The sequence below is a fragment of the Aphis gossypii genome, chromosome 2 (genome assembly GCF_020184175.1).
Source record: "Aphis gossypii isolate Hap1 chromosome 2, ASM2018417v2, whole genome shotgun sequence".
In the NCBI taxonomy this organism is placed as follows: Eukaryota; Metazoa; Arthropoda; class Insecta; order Hemiptera; family Aphididae; genus Aphis; species Aphis gossypii.
The window spans coordinates 52,012,975-52,028,946 of NC_065531.1; the positions used below are offsets into that span (position 1 = coordinate 52,012,975).

The following is a 15,972-nucleotide window of genomic DNA, read 5'->3' on the forward strand; positions in this document are numbered from 1 at the left end:
TTCTGTTTTATCCTCTACCAAACTGTACAGTGTTTCAGAGTGCGTCGTAAACATGGATTTTTACTTAAAAAATAATGACATTTGAAAAAAAAAGTAATTACACGTTATTATTGCCAAAAGTAATAAAATTAACATAAATTATATTTTGAAATTACTTTTCTATGGCAAACACACCAGTTGGATATTTAAAACTTATTATAGTTATTAATAATATTTATGAACTGTTATACATTGTTAACTTTTTTCAAAGCCTTTATTATGTTAAATTTATGTTTAATATCATATTAATATATTTTAACGGCATTTCTTGACTATAGACTATATTATGATTTAATGCCTTAAAAAACTTACAAAACAATTAACAAAACCGTCACTTAAAGAGAAGGAACTATCAAAGCAAAATTATAAATACTTTATTTTCACGGTTATGTAGGTACTCTCAAAGCTATTTCTTAAGATGTTATGTCTTTTAACAATATTTAATTCAATGAAAAATTATAATTTTTACTTGCTTTTGTATATTTCGCACATATGTCATAAAATATTTTAAAAGCAACAAAATAATGTTATGTTATTATATATTAATATATCTATACAACCAAATATTCAGTTTCTGTTTATAAAATATTTGTGAATAACATATGTTATAATTATAAGTACATACGTGTTATGATAGTTCACATTAAATATTATTATAATATAGATAAGCATATAAAGGTGCATACCAGTATTATAAACTACACATATATATATAATCATTAGCGTGGTACAAAAAAAATATTTTAATACCTTTATTATATTTTGTTATTGAACGTATACAAGCTTGATAATTTCTTTTTTTATCATAAAATATTATACAGTTATTATCATCAATAATTTCATAACTATATGGGCCCTCGACTTCGAAGAAAATGAATTTTTATTCAATATTAACCATTATGCAATTTTATATTTGACAAAATTCAGGTTCATATTTGTGTACTGGATTCTGTAAAAATAAGCTTTTAAGTTTTAATTTTAATTCATCATTTCATGAATATTTTAGAAAAATGTTCTCAGACTATTAAATATTAAATCAATTTTTAATGATATTCTTAAATAATTTAATATTTATGAACATTTATAAAACATCTTATAGACTGAATAAAATAAATATTTAGATTTAAGATATATTATTCATTTAATAAATTAAACGGTTATAAGTTAATGTTTTCATATATTATACTTTGCAGTCGTAAGTAGATCAGAACAATTAAACTATCCCAATTGTATAATATGTTGTTTATAATTTTAATACTGACTAAAACTTGTATTTCATTAAATACGTTTATTTGTGCATTTATCACAAAATGTAATGAAAATGTATGGAAATCTATTAAATATTTTTTTAATATATTATATATAAAGTTTGTGTTTAAAATTTACTTACTTGAAATAATATATTCACACAAAAAGTTTTTATTAAATTTAAAGGACACAAATTAATTCATTGCTCATTGGTCATTATCCAAATCTTAGACTAAGACATAATATTAACACTACACCGATGTTTGCAAAGCTTTGCGTTACAATCAAAATTTAAAAACAACATGTATATTACATTATACACTGCAATTATCGGTAACTCACAAAGTTCGAAGGGGGTAAAATGAACTTTATAAACATTTTCGAACTGTCAAAAAACGAAATAATGTTACGAGTCATGATACTTAGTTTAAAAAAATAGGTTCGATTTAATTTCTATATGCATGGGTAGGAATCGAAATATTTTGTCATGTTTTCTTCGTCATGTCAAATAGACACATCATAAATATTATGGTGAATAAAAAAAATAGGTAAAATAAGTATATAATAGATATTAAATGCAAGGGCGCACAACCATAAAATATATTTCGTATTCGTAGAGAAGTCCTTTGTAAGGGCAAAAGGGTGATGAAGTTGATGAGGTGCTACCTTTTACTATATTACAATGTAGTGATGTTATAATCTATATTATTTATATTAAGACTTCGCAAATGTAAAAAGATAGTTAATATAGTAATAACATAATATTATATAATTAATAAACATCAAGTTATGAAACGTATGCAATTATATATAATATCATATGAGATGATTATTCATTTATAATAATCCGAGACACAGTTATTTCCTTTGTTAAGTTTCATGATTTGAAAACTAAATTTAATATTATTATTAAATCTTCGTTTTTATTTATGACATCGAATTTTCACAAAAAAAAAAAGTAATAATAACCTAACATTTCAGTATTATTTTAGATATTTAAATATTTGTAAAGACAACCAATCTACGTATTTTTTACTGCTGTAATTAGCAAAATACTTTTTAAGCTTACTTTGTACTATATTATATACTATTAAACGCTATGAATGATAAAAATTATTTTCGGTTAAATGCCTCATTGATCGCGCATTGAATGGGCACATCGATCGTTTGAGGTCGAAGAGGGTATTGCCCATAGAGAGGGGTTTTTCAAGTATCTACTTATGTAATAATTATAATATTTTAATGTGCAAATACAAGAGTAAAAGACACCGAAATTATAAGGATGGCGGCACTCCACTGCAGCTCCTGGCTGGCGGCGGCAGAGTATACAGGACTTTAGTGGACGGCCTGTTCTCCCAGTCGCCTGGGAATCGTTCGCCGGTGCTCCTATTACATTGCATAGACAGCGTACTCTGTTCGTATACCTGGTGCAGCACTTGACTCCGCATCGGTGTCCATTCGGGCTCGTTGTAGTTGACACTCACCGCCTGCTCGGGCGACGTCCTCTGTCGTTCCCATCTGCGAACACGTAACAGCAGGTCGTGTTATGTATACTAACACATTATAATCTTATATTATTATTTTATTTTTGATCGTCTTTATTGTATATGAACACCAAAGTGGATGCAGCAGATTACAAATACAAGTTATAAAATATATACAACAACCTTATAGTAGTTGTTTATTAATATTAAATGCACGATACACGATTATAAAAGCTAAGTATACCATTGTGTGGTGAACACATTATTTGTGGGTTATTAATTGTAATTTATTCCTTAAACATATTTCATTTCTGAGAAGAGAGAATGAAAAAAAAATCAAAATCCTTAAGTTTGTTTCCAACCATTATATTATAATAACTGCATTCAATTCTGCAACGGCACAAAAAGATAATTATATTTAATTTGTAAAAAGGAACTTAAAATACAGAAGTACTACTTTAACTAACCGTGAGACAATTTGCTCTTTATTAATCAACAACCCTGGATTGCAAAGTATCATAATCCAGCACTATGAGTAATGTCCCATGGGTACGTCGTATACTCAACTACGTATACGATTAAAAACTATTATAATTTCATCCGCTGTGTTGGAAATTTCAAGTAAAAATTAAGGGATAAAAAGGGTACATTTGAGAGGCAGATTTGTCAATTCTATGTTTGGGATCTTTATACGTAAAACTTAAAATTTGTTTTTATTCATTTTATACACATTTTTATTGAAATAAATGTAGTAAATATTAATCTTGCCAGCGTTTGTTTGCACGCATCATATTATACATTTTATATTTTTATGAAATTAATATGAATCAATTGAAATAGACTTTTAACAGTTAACACGTTATTTAATAATAATAATAATATAAAGAATATTGTACTATACAGTAAGTTGTATTCGCCACATATTGGACTCACTTTGGAACTAAAACATTTAAGTCATTTAACCAAATAAATCAATAACACAAAACAATCAAAAATGAAAACGAGTATGATGGTATTATATATAATATAATAATAAAAATAATTATAAATCAAATAGATTAATTGTAGTAGATATGAAGTACTATTAAATATCCATTATTATTTATCAATTATTATTATGTATGTCATTACATTTATTTAGCTTTAGATACATATTATATGCTTCAATTTAATTCATTAATGATTAATTAGCATACCGAGTCGAATAAATACATTTTTTTCAAGTAATTAACTATAAATTCCAGTTAGCAAAGACGGCTGAATATTTTTTAAAACAGTGAAAAGTTTTGTTCATAATATTATAATCATCGTTGAATAACAACTATCACGTGGACAAATTAATAAAAATCAAGTAAAAAACTTAAAAATAATAGCTTCTCAAAACTAAAATGGTTCATAATATATCTGTACTGGTGCAGAGTTGCAAAGTAAATGCATAATCATACATATTATATTGATGCATTAACAGCAATGTATTATATTGCGTATTGCATAATAATTATATTTTGTTTATATTAACTAAAGCTATACAAATATACAATATACATAATAGTACACGATAAATTATCAAAATATTCAAAAATAAAGTATAATATTCAATAGATATTTACAATTTATACTTAATTATAATAGTATATCTATAATCATTTTAATATAATACACCAAACTTTTATGATAGACACAAAATTCAAATCCACATGGAAAGTTAGAAATCTACCAAACACTCTATTAATGTATATTGTTCATTCCTAGCAAAAAATTTGTGTCTTTATTTATGTTTTTTACATTTAATAAAACAGCTGAATTTTAGAACATATATATCATTATTACTATAATGTTCGTAGATAGGTACGTGTATTTTTTTTTTTATTGATTCACATGAAAAAAACCGCACCTGATTAAGAGAAAATGTTTTGAAATACGATCATTGACTTTCCAATCGTTCAACAACTTACACCGAGTGAAATTAATAACTTCGGTTTGAAGGTATAGAAAATTGGCCTACTCATAAAATATCTATATTATGTTCATAGTCATATTGTTATTCAAAGTATAACTTTCATAAATGCCTATGGTACCGCATGTTCGTTTCTGTTGACACGAAACTGTCATTAACAATATATTAACATTTTATTCGTATTTATGGATTATTTTTATATAGTAGAATACTTATTAAAATATAAGACAAAACAGTTATGTGGTTTATCTATAATAAAACACGACATGCAATGAAGACGTCCATATTATAACAACCAATCAAAGTATAATTATGTAATAATATAATGCATATTATTACAGGTTTTCAATGAGTTTGGAAACTCTTATAATAATAATTAAAGTATCTATCCATATTTTAACACATACATGGAAAAATAATAGATAACTCTGCTATACATTTACATATTATTGTAAATATTATATATTATTACATAATATAATAGTGAATACTGAAATCGAATACTCACTCGTTCAGAAATTTGAAATAGCTCTTGAGGTTCTGATCACTTATTGAACTCTTGCATACTTCTAACTCTATCTTTGGATAGTAATAAACGTAGTTGACACACATTTCATCGGTAATGCTGAAACCACCGAGTGTAATATTTTGTCTGTTTTCGGTGTTATAATGGCACGTAGTTATTAATGCATCACCCTATGTATAATAATATTCATTATTGTATTTAGATCAATATTAATACTTTTTAGGTACACTATTTAAAAAATATATTAATATTAATTATATTCATAAACCTGTTTTCATACCAACATAAATTTTAAAGCACTAATATTTTTAGATTCTGGAATGTATTGAATATAGTGTGTACAATAACTTATCAAAATGATACTTCAATTAAAAACTTAGGGGGTGGTTCCAGTAGTAAATTGAATATCCTTGGTGCATTATGGAGGTCAAAAGTAAAAATTAAAAATCCTATCTATCCCTAAATATAACCTATATAAAACTCTAATACTTAAATATAATTAATTCATATTTACAACAGTATTCAACTACTGTACACGCATCACAAATTACAAATAAAAATAAATACATGCATAAAAAATAATTATTTTATTGCACTAAATCAATTTATTTGTACTATCCTCCCCACTCATTATAATTTAGTCATATTGAATAATATTTAATTATTATTACATTTTTGCAGCAGTCAATTAATACAATTTGTGCTACGTCTTTAGTTAGGTGTTTGACTTTAAGTTTTCAACTTAGTAATAGTTACCTCTATTATAGGTTTTCATTTTTTACTGCAATATTGTATATAGATCTTTAAACCAACCACCGCTACACTTTAAATTTAATCACATATTTACCTGCATGAACTCAATTAGCTATTTGATGACATTTCGTGTTTCAAACACCATTAGGATTATTGTTTTTTTTTATTATTATTATTTATTGTCCTAATTCTCATACAACTCGTTAAATTGGGTAATCATGAAAACGTTTCCATTAGCCGTGGTATATTATATTATATACATAGGTATCTATAGCAAATACAATACTGTTATAATATGTATGTATAAAATAATTTTACCGGTAATTATAGTGAAACTATACAAACTTATACAATGGTAATAAATAATTGTTTGAAAAATTCAAGAAATTAATTTATAATCATATTATCAAGTGTTCTATTACAAACAATTTAAAAATATTTTTAGTACACCTACCTATAGTAAAATTTCAAATACACCGCTGGCTAATGTTAGTATTATATACACTATGCAGAGTGATTCACTACTTTTTCCATTAAAAATAAATTAATTCAAATTATAACTTCAGGAATTTTTAAGTATTAATTATCGTATATTTTAAAATATTTAGATTTGTATTTTGTATGCCATTGAGTTACCTGTAGTGATACTAAATTGATACTAACTAATGATAATCATCCATTTTTTCTAAAATTGTTAAGCAGATATTTCTTTTTAAATATTGATAGATCTAATTCAAAATTTAAACGAGTGGTTTTTAAGTTGAATATTTAAGTTTGTGTAATAATAAAGATAATAATAGGTTTATATTATAATACGAGTTTTGGTTTGAAAGATAGGGGGCTATAATATAATATTATGTTAACTTTAAAATTAAAGAAATGTATTACTATTTTATAATTTGTAAAAATTATCCAAGTTTATATAATAAATATTACGTTAAATATTACATAATAATATATTTATAATGTTTATAAAACTATTTTTAAATATTAGACTTTATTTATATACATTTTAATAATTCAGAAACTACTCGTTTGAATTTTAAATTAGAAACGATGTACCTATAATTTAATCAAATAAAAAAAAAATCATTTGCTTAACAATTTACAACAAAAAGGTTGTTTTTTTTTTAAAAAAAATAATAAAGTTTGTACCGTACAAGACACTTCTTAAATAACATAAAAAAATTCAAATATATTAGAAAATATTATTATTCTTGTAAGTATTCTTAGAAATTCTAAAAACCATAATTTGATTAATCCCTTTATCGAAGAAAAAATTATGGTAAGCATACTTGGTGAATCAATCTATATATGTACCCACCCATCTTATAGCACATCGATTAAGCTATCCAAACAGTGCTATAATGCTGCGAATCTTCCTGTGTCTATTATATTATGCTTAAATATAATATAGTATAATACAATTATTGTTATATATATATATATGAGCGATGAGAATAAGCCGCCGACGACCGATTGATTTCGGTTTATTGATCGCTCAGGCATTGTTAATAATTAATTAAAACGGAAAAAATTCGACGAATAGACTATGTAATATGTACCGATCTATGTGTATAACACGATATAATTATATATTACGCCGTTCTGTCGTCAGTTGATTGGATCGCACACCGGCGAAACCCGAGGGTGTTTGCGCTGGGCGCTTTATTCTATATTCGTATTTATTTATAATTATTATTTTTATTATTATTAATAATCACACTGTTATAATGTTTTCCAGCACCTTGGCCGGTATTATAGGAGCTGCACATTTAACCCGGTCGCCGCCGAAATTCCTATCAATAAGACGAGAGCCATTGTATTTTCATCTCGTACGGTTAACGCTAGACGACCGCAGCAACTATATACATCGCGGTTACCTACAGATAACCCGTAAGACGGTTTAAAGATAGAAAATAGTAGCAACTAGTAAGTACCTGTACAATATAATATTATAGATACCTCCTATACACGCCTATTTAACTACACAGAGTACCTATACAGACCGCCACCAATAATGGTTAGGTATTGAAAATAGATTAGAGGCTACCTATACTTACAAATTGCATTTTGTGCATTATTTCATGTTACATTATATTTATACATACCCGTGTGTAAGATATATATTGGCTTCTTACATAAAAATGTTATGAAGCTGTCTTATAATTAGAAAATATGAACATATATAATAAATAATATAATTGCACGATATTATTTTAGTATTTTGTTCGCCTAATGCATAATATTGAAAATATTTTCTTTTAAATATTAAATACTTTGATGGAAAATCTCAAAGATAGAAAACCTTTAAGATCCCGTTGTTTAACTTTTAGCTACATCCCAGCCTCCCGCATGCGTTTAGGTACACTTATGATATCGTATTTAATATGAAAATCATAACTTACAGGAAGCACTCGCACTGGTTTATGAAGTAAACGAATTTCCTGGAAATGAGTACTGTAATGATTGTCCCTGTTAAGTTCCGGCAATTCTTGTCCATCCCGTACGTGTTTTGTGTAGATTTTGGTGCCAGTAAGATGAGTGTGCAATTGCGAACCAAAGATCTCAATACCAGCCGAAGGGATACTCTAAAAGTTCAAAAAGAGTTAGTTCTAAATTATTATAAGTATTTTCACCAATCTAAATGTACTGAGTGTCTGAGTACCGTTATTTAATTGTAACACTTCAAAAAGTTTCAAGTATAAGATATAATATTACTTTAATATTATTACTGAGAATGTTCCATCTCATCAAATGATTCATCTATATCAAGACAGTTAAAACGTAATATTATATATTCGAACGACATCTAGCGGTTTTATTATTAACTAGGTATATTACCATAAAATTCTGGTTTACGTTTTAAAAATTATTTCATTTTATTTACCTACAAAAAAATTTCTAACTAAAAAATATTACTTTATTTGTATCAATGTTTTTATTTTTATTATAATATAGACTAATAATAGTTTATAATCTATGTTATTTTCAAACAAAATAAAACCAATATAACATATTAAATATCTATCATTTCTCATTGATTACCTATTATTATTTTTTTTTTACTAAAATTGTTATTGTTAATAAAAAAAGTTAATTTAAAAGTTAAAGAAAAAAATTATTCACACATATTTTATCATGAGTAATTTGATATTATAATAAAAAAAAATTAACTAAAAGTAAAATACAAATATAATATTATAATATGTTATCCAATGATTATAGCCATCTAATATTTTTTGACATAGGTAACACTATATTAACTTATTTTATATATTATATTGCAGATTTGTTTTTTTTTATTAAATTATTGTTTGTTGTACCTACTAGTAAGCGGAATTTCTCAGATATTTAAATTATAAATTTATAAACCATCTTTATATGGCAACATTCAATCACTAGATCGCGCTATATAAACAGAAATTAATTTAAAATATTTATTCAAAAATAATATTCATCTACAATGTCTCAGTAGAAAGTTATGATAACCTTTCATTATTTAAATGCTTTAAAACAATAATTTTATTTTGAAGTTGAATTTTATTAAAGCTCATTATGTTGTACGGTTGTTGATAACCCAATACTCACTTAAGTTATGAAGAAGTTAACATTATATATTTTAACTTATTCTAAACCAGCACAAGTATGTGCAATAATAAGCATCATTACTCTTATATTTTCATCACATATGACATATTATATACATACTATATAAGTTATTCCAAACTATGTGTGACCAAAATGGTGGAAAATATGCAACCTTTCTAACCTAATATCCGCCATTTTTATCGTGTAAAATACTAAAATATTAAATGTACCCATTACACAATATCGATATAATAATTAGAAGAGCTAAGATTTTAAAGCATAATAAGCAACTAAAAAAGCACATGATTGTTTTAAAAAATCAAAAAGAAGCCTATTTATTTTTAAAAATAAGCAAGAAAAATTGTGACCAAAAATTAACATGAACTAATTATAAAAATAAATAAAATAATTTAAAATATTAATTTAAATTTAAAAAAGAATTACCATGTATTTCCCTAGATCTTCAGTAGTGGTACTGACTCTATTGTCCAACAGAATATTTTTATACGTAGAAAACGAACTCAGTATATCCACTGAAGTGATCGGTGCATACTTCATATAAGAGGTTTAAAATAACAGCACTAAATCTTAAATTTTAAAATAGTCGATATCAATGTTATAGGCATACGTATAGGTAGATACTGCGGGCTATAATATGCAGATTAGCAATCTATACCTACTTTTAATACATTTAATAAACAAGCTGATAACGAAAAAATTATAATCCACTATCCGCATTCTGGGTTTTTACATTACTTATTAATATTTTTTTTTTTTTATTACAATAGCACAATAAATATATAAAAATCCACAGCTGAAATAATTTTAAAAAGCAATATAAAAAAAAGCCAAAATAAATTGGTTTATTTGGAATCAGAATGACGTGAGACGAATTTATGTATAAAAATTAGATTTCTATTTCATAAATAAAAAAAATCATACAGCTATATGCTTTAAAATCCAAGCTCTAATAATTAGATATTATATTAAAATTAAAACGCATTAAAACAGTAGAAATATGCATAGCATAAGTAATATATATTATTTATTACCACAGCCGTGCATTCAGCAATACAGTATCCACTCAACGTGAAATCCTCCAGTTTAGGTGGTATAGCCATTTTGTCTGTATACTCTAAGCCCAGTTCGATCACTCCTGCGTCGTATTTTCTCACATTAGGCGTTACGTACAACCGTATTCCAGAACTGTCCACCATGCCTGCAACATCACAGATATAATTTACAAATAAAAACCATAGTTTAGGAGCGGTAGAAAAATATAAAGAAAATCTAAATGAAAAACGTTGCCTTTTCTTAATCCGGGATTATTGTAGTGTACTTCCAACATGATATAGCTGTTGAAATCAGGACCTCCAATGGGTAGTCCGGCCTCCTATCACGGTAAAATACATATAGAGCATATTTTAAAAATTGCTAGCATCAATATTTGAAATTATAAATAGTAGTCTAGTGGAAAAGTTTCAAGTATACCTGTATACATAAATAAGTGGAATTTTTGATTTAAATTACCTCGGGATACACGAAAGGAGCTGCACCCATAGCCCAGGCAGCCATCACTTTTTTACACACTTGTGTCTTGTACGGCCGTTTTTCCGAAAAACAAGGTCCACTGTAAAGTGGAATTCGACTGTTAGCATTGGCTTCGCAATGGAACACCTCCATGTGATGCACTACACCTCGACTACTCTCTTCAATAACCGACTCAAACTGTTTTCAAATAAAAATGTAAAATAAATAAACACTGCGGATCGACTATTATACTTATACATTGCTTCTAAAATTAGATTTTAGAGCTAAAACACTCATAAGTAGGTATTACTTATAAAATCAAAAGAGCTTAGAAGACAACCTACGTCGTTTTTAGTGCTTATCTATCTATACTATTGTATAAAATTGTAAGGAGTTTTCTATGACCGCGCTAACCGAGAAAACTAACAAACCGATTTGGCAAACATTTTTTACTGTTATACCTGACAGTCTACTGACGATTTTGGAATACCTACTGGAACCGAGAGGAAAAAAAAGGTACCTACTTATCCTTCATTGTAAATAATATCAACACATATTGTTGGTTAAATTTTGGATTAGAATTTAGAAGTTTCGAGGAGTGGATTGTGATGTTTAATATATATTTATTAGTATGTTAACATGTGATGCTTACCCTAACGATTTGATGTTTGAACGATAAATCCAGAGGAACTTTCATCACGTGACACCAATACGTTGTTTCTTCAGCGGGAATATTTACTTTAGATGCCAGCACATCTATTTTGGACACTTTGTCCGGCAATTTGACTTGTGGCGTTTCTGGTTTTAACAACTGAACTCTTTGCATACCCTTAGCTCTGGCCTGCGACACCAACAACCCTTCTACTGCAAATAATGGACCACCACCCACCATCCACACTATGTGAGTAGTACCATCCTAAATATAATTGTTAATTTTCATATTATTGATTGTTATACATACGTACTATATTATAAATATAGTTGGATCTTATTTTAATTGTGAAAACTCATGGTTTTAACATCAATTCTATTTTCTTATTTATCGAAAAAAGATATTTTTTCTTAGTTTATTGGTAGTATGCACTTTTAAGTTTCAAATTTAAACTAAATAATTTATAAAACCTTATGAATGAAAAAAATTAACTGTTTCCAAGTATAATTGTCCATATACTATTACATGTTATAAGATTAATTGAGTATGTAAAAACTGTTATTTACTTGGATTAAATAATCGCGGTCGTCATCACATGTATCAAATTTTCGAGTAAATGTCAAAGCAGTCCCACCTCCGTGAAATCGCGCCACGTTAAATTCTTCACAATCCTGTCGCTCATCTACAGAAATTCTTCCAGCATCGTTGGTCCACGTATCCTGCATAAAAAATATTATTGTGTATTTTATTAAATTATACCCACATTATTTATCAATATAAAAAAATAACAATTAATTATAAAATTTGTTTTTGAATTATTGAATTGATTTTTTTAAATACTTTTATTCTTATTTAGAATAAAATGAACTTGAACTTTAAAATATTAACAATAATGTAGCATTTATACATATGCATACATAAATAGGCGATGTTAAAAAGAAACCTTATAGCTCTATATGTTAAAAATATAATTATTTTTTCTCATCTATTAATTCCAAATACTCTGACCTTCTCATTATTTTAATTGTCAGATTTTAATTCTGAAAATCTTTTTAATTCCTTATAAGGTTCACACTATAAAGTATAAGATACGATTGAAATTTTTTTTTTTACAAATGACTCTTTCAGAGCAAAATACATTATGTACCTACTTATAAAATATAATTCCGTTTTTAAAACTTTTTTATATCTACCTATATTATTGATTAAATACTCATCACAGTCACTTTGATACTAAATATCAAACTAAATAGTATATACGTATTATCTATAAATGTTTATAATGTACAATAAAAAGAAAATGCTTATTATACTATTGTCTATTATTATATATTATATAGTATGTAATTTTATCTAACCAATTAGCCATACCTAATTGAATTTAATAAAACAAATAAAAATAAGGATTCTTCATTTTAATCCCTATCGAATATTTTAACGTATCGTCTTTCTTATTTTCGGTCAATTCCACACATGGGCCATAATAATGAACTATTAATTTATAAACAGTTGCAATAATGTAAATTTTTATTAGAAATGAGTAGATAACGAAATTATTAAGATATATTACATATAAATTATGTTAATACCAAACATAATATATTAAAGTTTAAAAACTTATCTTATATCTCTATTCTTTAAATATAGGTAACTAGGACAACTATATAGTTGTTCAAAAGTATTTTTATGATAAAATAAGCACAATTTATTCCAACAACATTTAAAAAATTATGAATGTTGTATTTTATTTAATGAGTCGGTAACCATGTAAACAACGCATGATATAGTGTAGTTGGTCTGGTAGGGTGATCTTTATTTTTAAATACTTACATTTTTGATTTTTGTGATCGATTCCCCCTCCCCTAATTATGTTCCAATATAATAAAAATTGTGTATATAAAATTTGAGCATAATCGAATAAGTTTTAAATGAATATAATCAATAATGTATAAGAGATTTTAAAAACATTAAAAATTTTTGATTAATTTAATATTTATTAATAATATAATTTTTATATTGTTACTTGTTACCCTTTTTTACTGATAATACTGTACATAAAATAATGAAAATCGTTGAGACTTAAATTTTTATTAAAAGTATACTATAATATACAATAATATACATATATATTAAATAATATGTGTATTATTTTTTTTTCATATTATATTTTTCAAAATATGTTTTGTTTTCATTCTATTTAAAAACTTTTTTTTTCAATTTATATTGATATTTTTTTGTAAATAGCTTTAAAATGTTATGTAATTTACAGAGTTTTTATTACAACAATTAAAAAGTATGAATATTATTTATTCACAATTATTCTTTTTCATTGAAATATTATTGTTATTATTTTTTTTTTTTACTGAATTTGTAATAACATTATGAGTCGTAATTATTACATAATTAATTTACAATAATTATTTTTGAATAATATGTTTATATAATAGTAGGTTAGTAATTATATTTCTTTCATTTTATAAAAGCTTATATTGGAACTAAGAATAATTCTTTTCTTTCAGGGGTGGATTTAGATATATGCTGGCCCATGGGCGGAATGAATTATGCCGGCCCCTTATACATATACACAATAAAATATATTTTATTACTTATTAAAATATCATATAATTGTGAGAGACTCTGAGCTGCAGCTCGCTTAGCCCTCCCCTAAATCCGGCCCCGGCTAAGATGATCATTTAGTGTAGAGGAGAAGTCATTACTGCGTAGTGTATGATTAGCCAATATAGATGACTACTTACTTTTGTGTAGGAACTGTGTATCATAATATATTATTGATCATCATCGTAAACGTGTTCCTATCTGAAAACACTCACCAACATGCCGGTGACGCCTTTCCAGTCGACCCACATGACGCAAAAGTCGGCCCCAGAGTGGTTTCCCCGGTCCGAGAAGCCCACCGCGAACCAATCGAACGGGCTGCCACTGCCCGGGAAGTGTGCTTCGAACTTGACGGTTCGCGACCCGTAGTCCACCGTCCAGTAGACGGCCGTCCGACCAGTATCGTCCAGCGGTGCGGTGTACACGCGACGTCCCTCGGCCCCGGCGTGGCCAACCAAACATGAGGCCGACAGAAAGACGACGACGGCCGCTACGACGGTCGTCCATCGGTGGCCGAACGACCGTTGTGAAGCGGACCGCTTTTTCATAACGAACAAAAAATATGATTTATATTACGTGTAAGACTGTTCCGTGTCGACGGTGCGACTGATGCGCGCTAAACGATAAGCGGCACTCTCGCGACCTGCGGACGACGACGTGACGCTCTGTACGGTCACGCAAAGTCCGACTCATCGACGGCGACGCTCTGCCGGCCGGACCAAAAGAGTGGTGACTTCTCCGAGTTGGGGTCGGAGTGGGTGAAACGTCGTGTCACGTCTTGACGGCGGCGGATATCAGAATACATATTAATTTCGGATTACCGGGAAGTACTTTTAAATTTTTTTGCAAATGTTAAAATATTTGTTAAGCTGTTTCTCGACTTTTTATAATATAGTTTAAAGACTATTTTTCTACTATTAATATTTTTACATTTTAATGATAAATCCTAATTAGGTATTTATGAAGCGTAGAACATAGCAAACAAGCTAATATCCACTTTTTCGATCACCTATGTACACTTAAAGTTAATTCTTTGGAAATTGTCGATTAATTAATTTATCAATCATATTAGAATTAGAATAATTATAATCATAATTCATAAAGACCAAAATTCCGTTAAAATATCATGTAATACATTTCAAAAATAAAGTGTTCATAAACTATGTGCAATATATTTATATATTATGATTTATGATCGCATATTGCATTTTGCAACTGTGTTTAGTTCAACTAATTTCAATCACATAAACTTAAATAATTAATTATATTCTGTTGTTTGAAAGATAAACTTGTTGTTATTCTACAAACGCTTCTAAATACCAAACTCAGTGTACATAGTATATAACTACGTATGATGATTGTTTTCTATAAATATCGTTATAAGTTATAAAACTCTATCATAGTGAATATTGATATTATAATATAGCATACCTATTATTATATTAACCCCGTAGTGCACAAGTAATAATGGTGTATTGAACATTTTCTAAACTTTCAGTTTTGGACGAGAATACCTTTGTTCAGTTTTCAATGAAAATTTGTTTAATAAACAATGACAAGCAACTGAAAATGCATA

At 27.1% G+C, this 15,972-nt stretch overlaps 1 protein-coding gene across 1 annotated transcript; it reads right to left on the bottom strand.

Annotated features, from left to right (window-relative positions):
• Nucleotides 1–561: 561 nt before the first annotated feature.
• On the bottom strand, nt 562–15,118 carry LOC114121829 (dopamine beta-hydroxylase). Its single transcript, XM_027984308.2, has 9 exons — nt 14,612–15,118; nt 12,347–12,499; nt 11,781–12,044; nt 11,129–11,326; nt 10,907–10,991; nt 10,651–10,817; nt 8,416–8,598; nt 5,237–5,424; nt 562–2,805 (listed from the first exon to the last, which is right to left on the bottom strand). Exons 1-9 carry the CDS (start codon nt 14,942–14,944, stop codon nt 2,562–2,564), a joined length of 1,815 nt encoding a protein of 604 aa, XP_027840109.2. The 5' UTR covers nt 14,945–15,118; the 3' UTR covers nt 562–2,561.
• Nucleotides 15,119–15,972: the final 854 nt, after the last annotated feature.

Bases quoted from the DNA above. Each gene is read 5' to 3' on its own strand.
- LOC114121829 (XM_027984308.2), bottom strand. From the start codon at position 14,944: ATGAAAAAGCGGTCCGCTTCACAACGGTCGTTCGGCCACCGATGGACG. The intron at 11,327-11,780 runs GTAAGCATCACA...ATTTGAAAACAG, and splicing joins TCAAACATCAAATCGTTAGG to TTTGAGTCGGTTATTGAAGA. The intron at 5,425-8,415 runs GTAAGTTATGAT...TATTATACATAG, and splicing joins AACCAGTGCGAGTGCTTCCT to GGTGATGCATTAATAACTAC.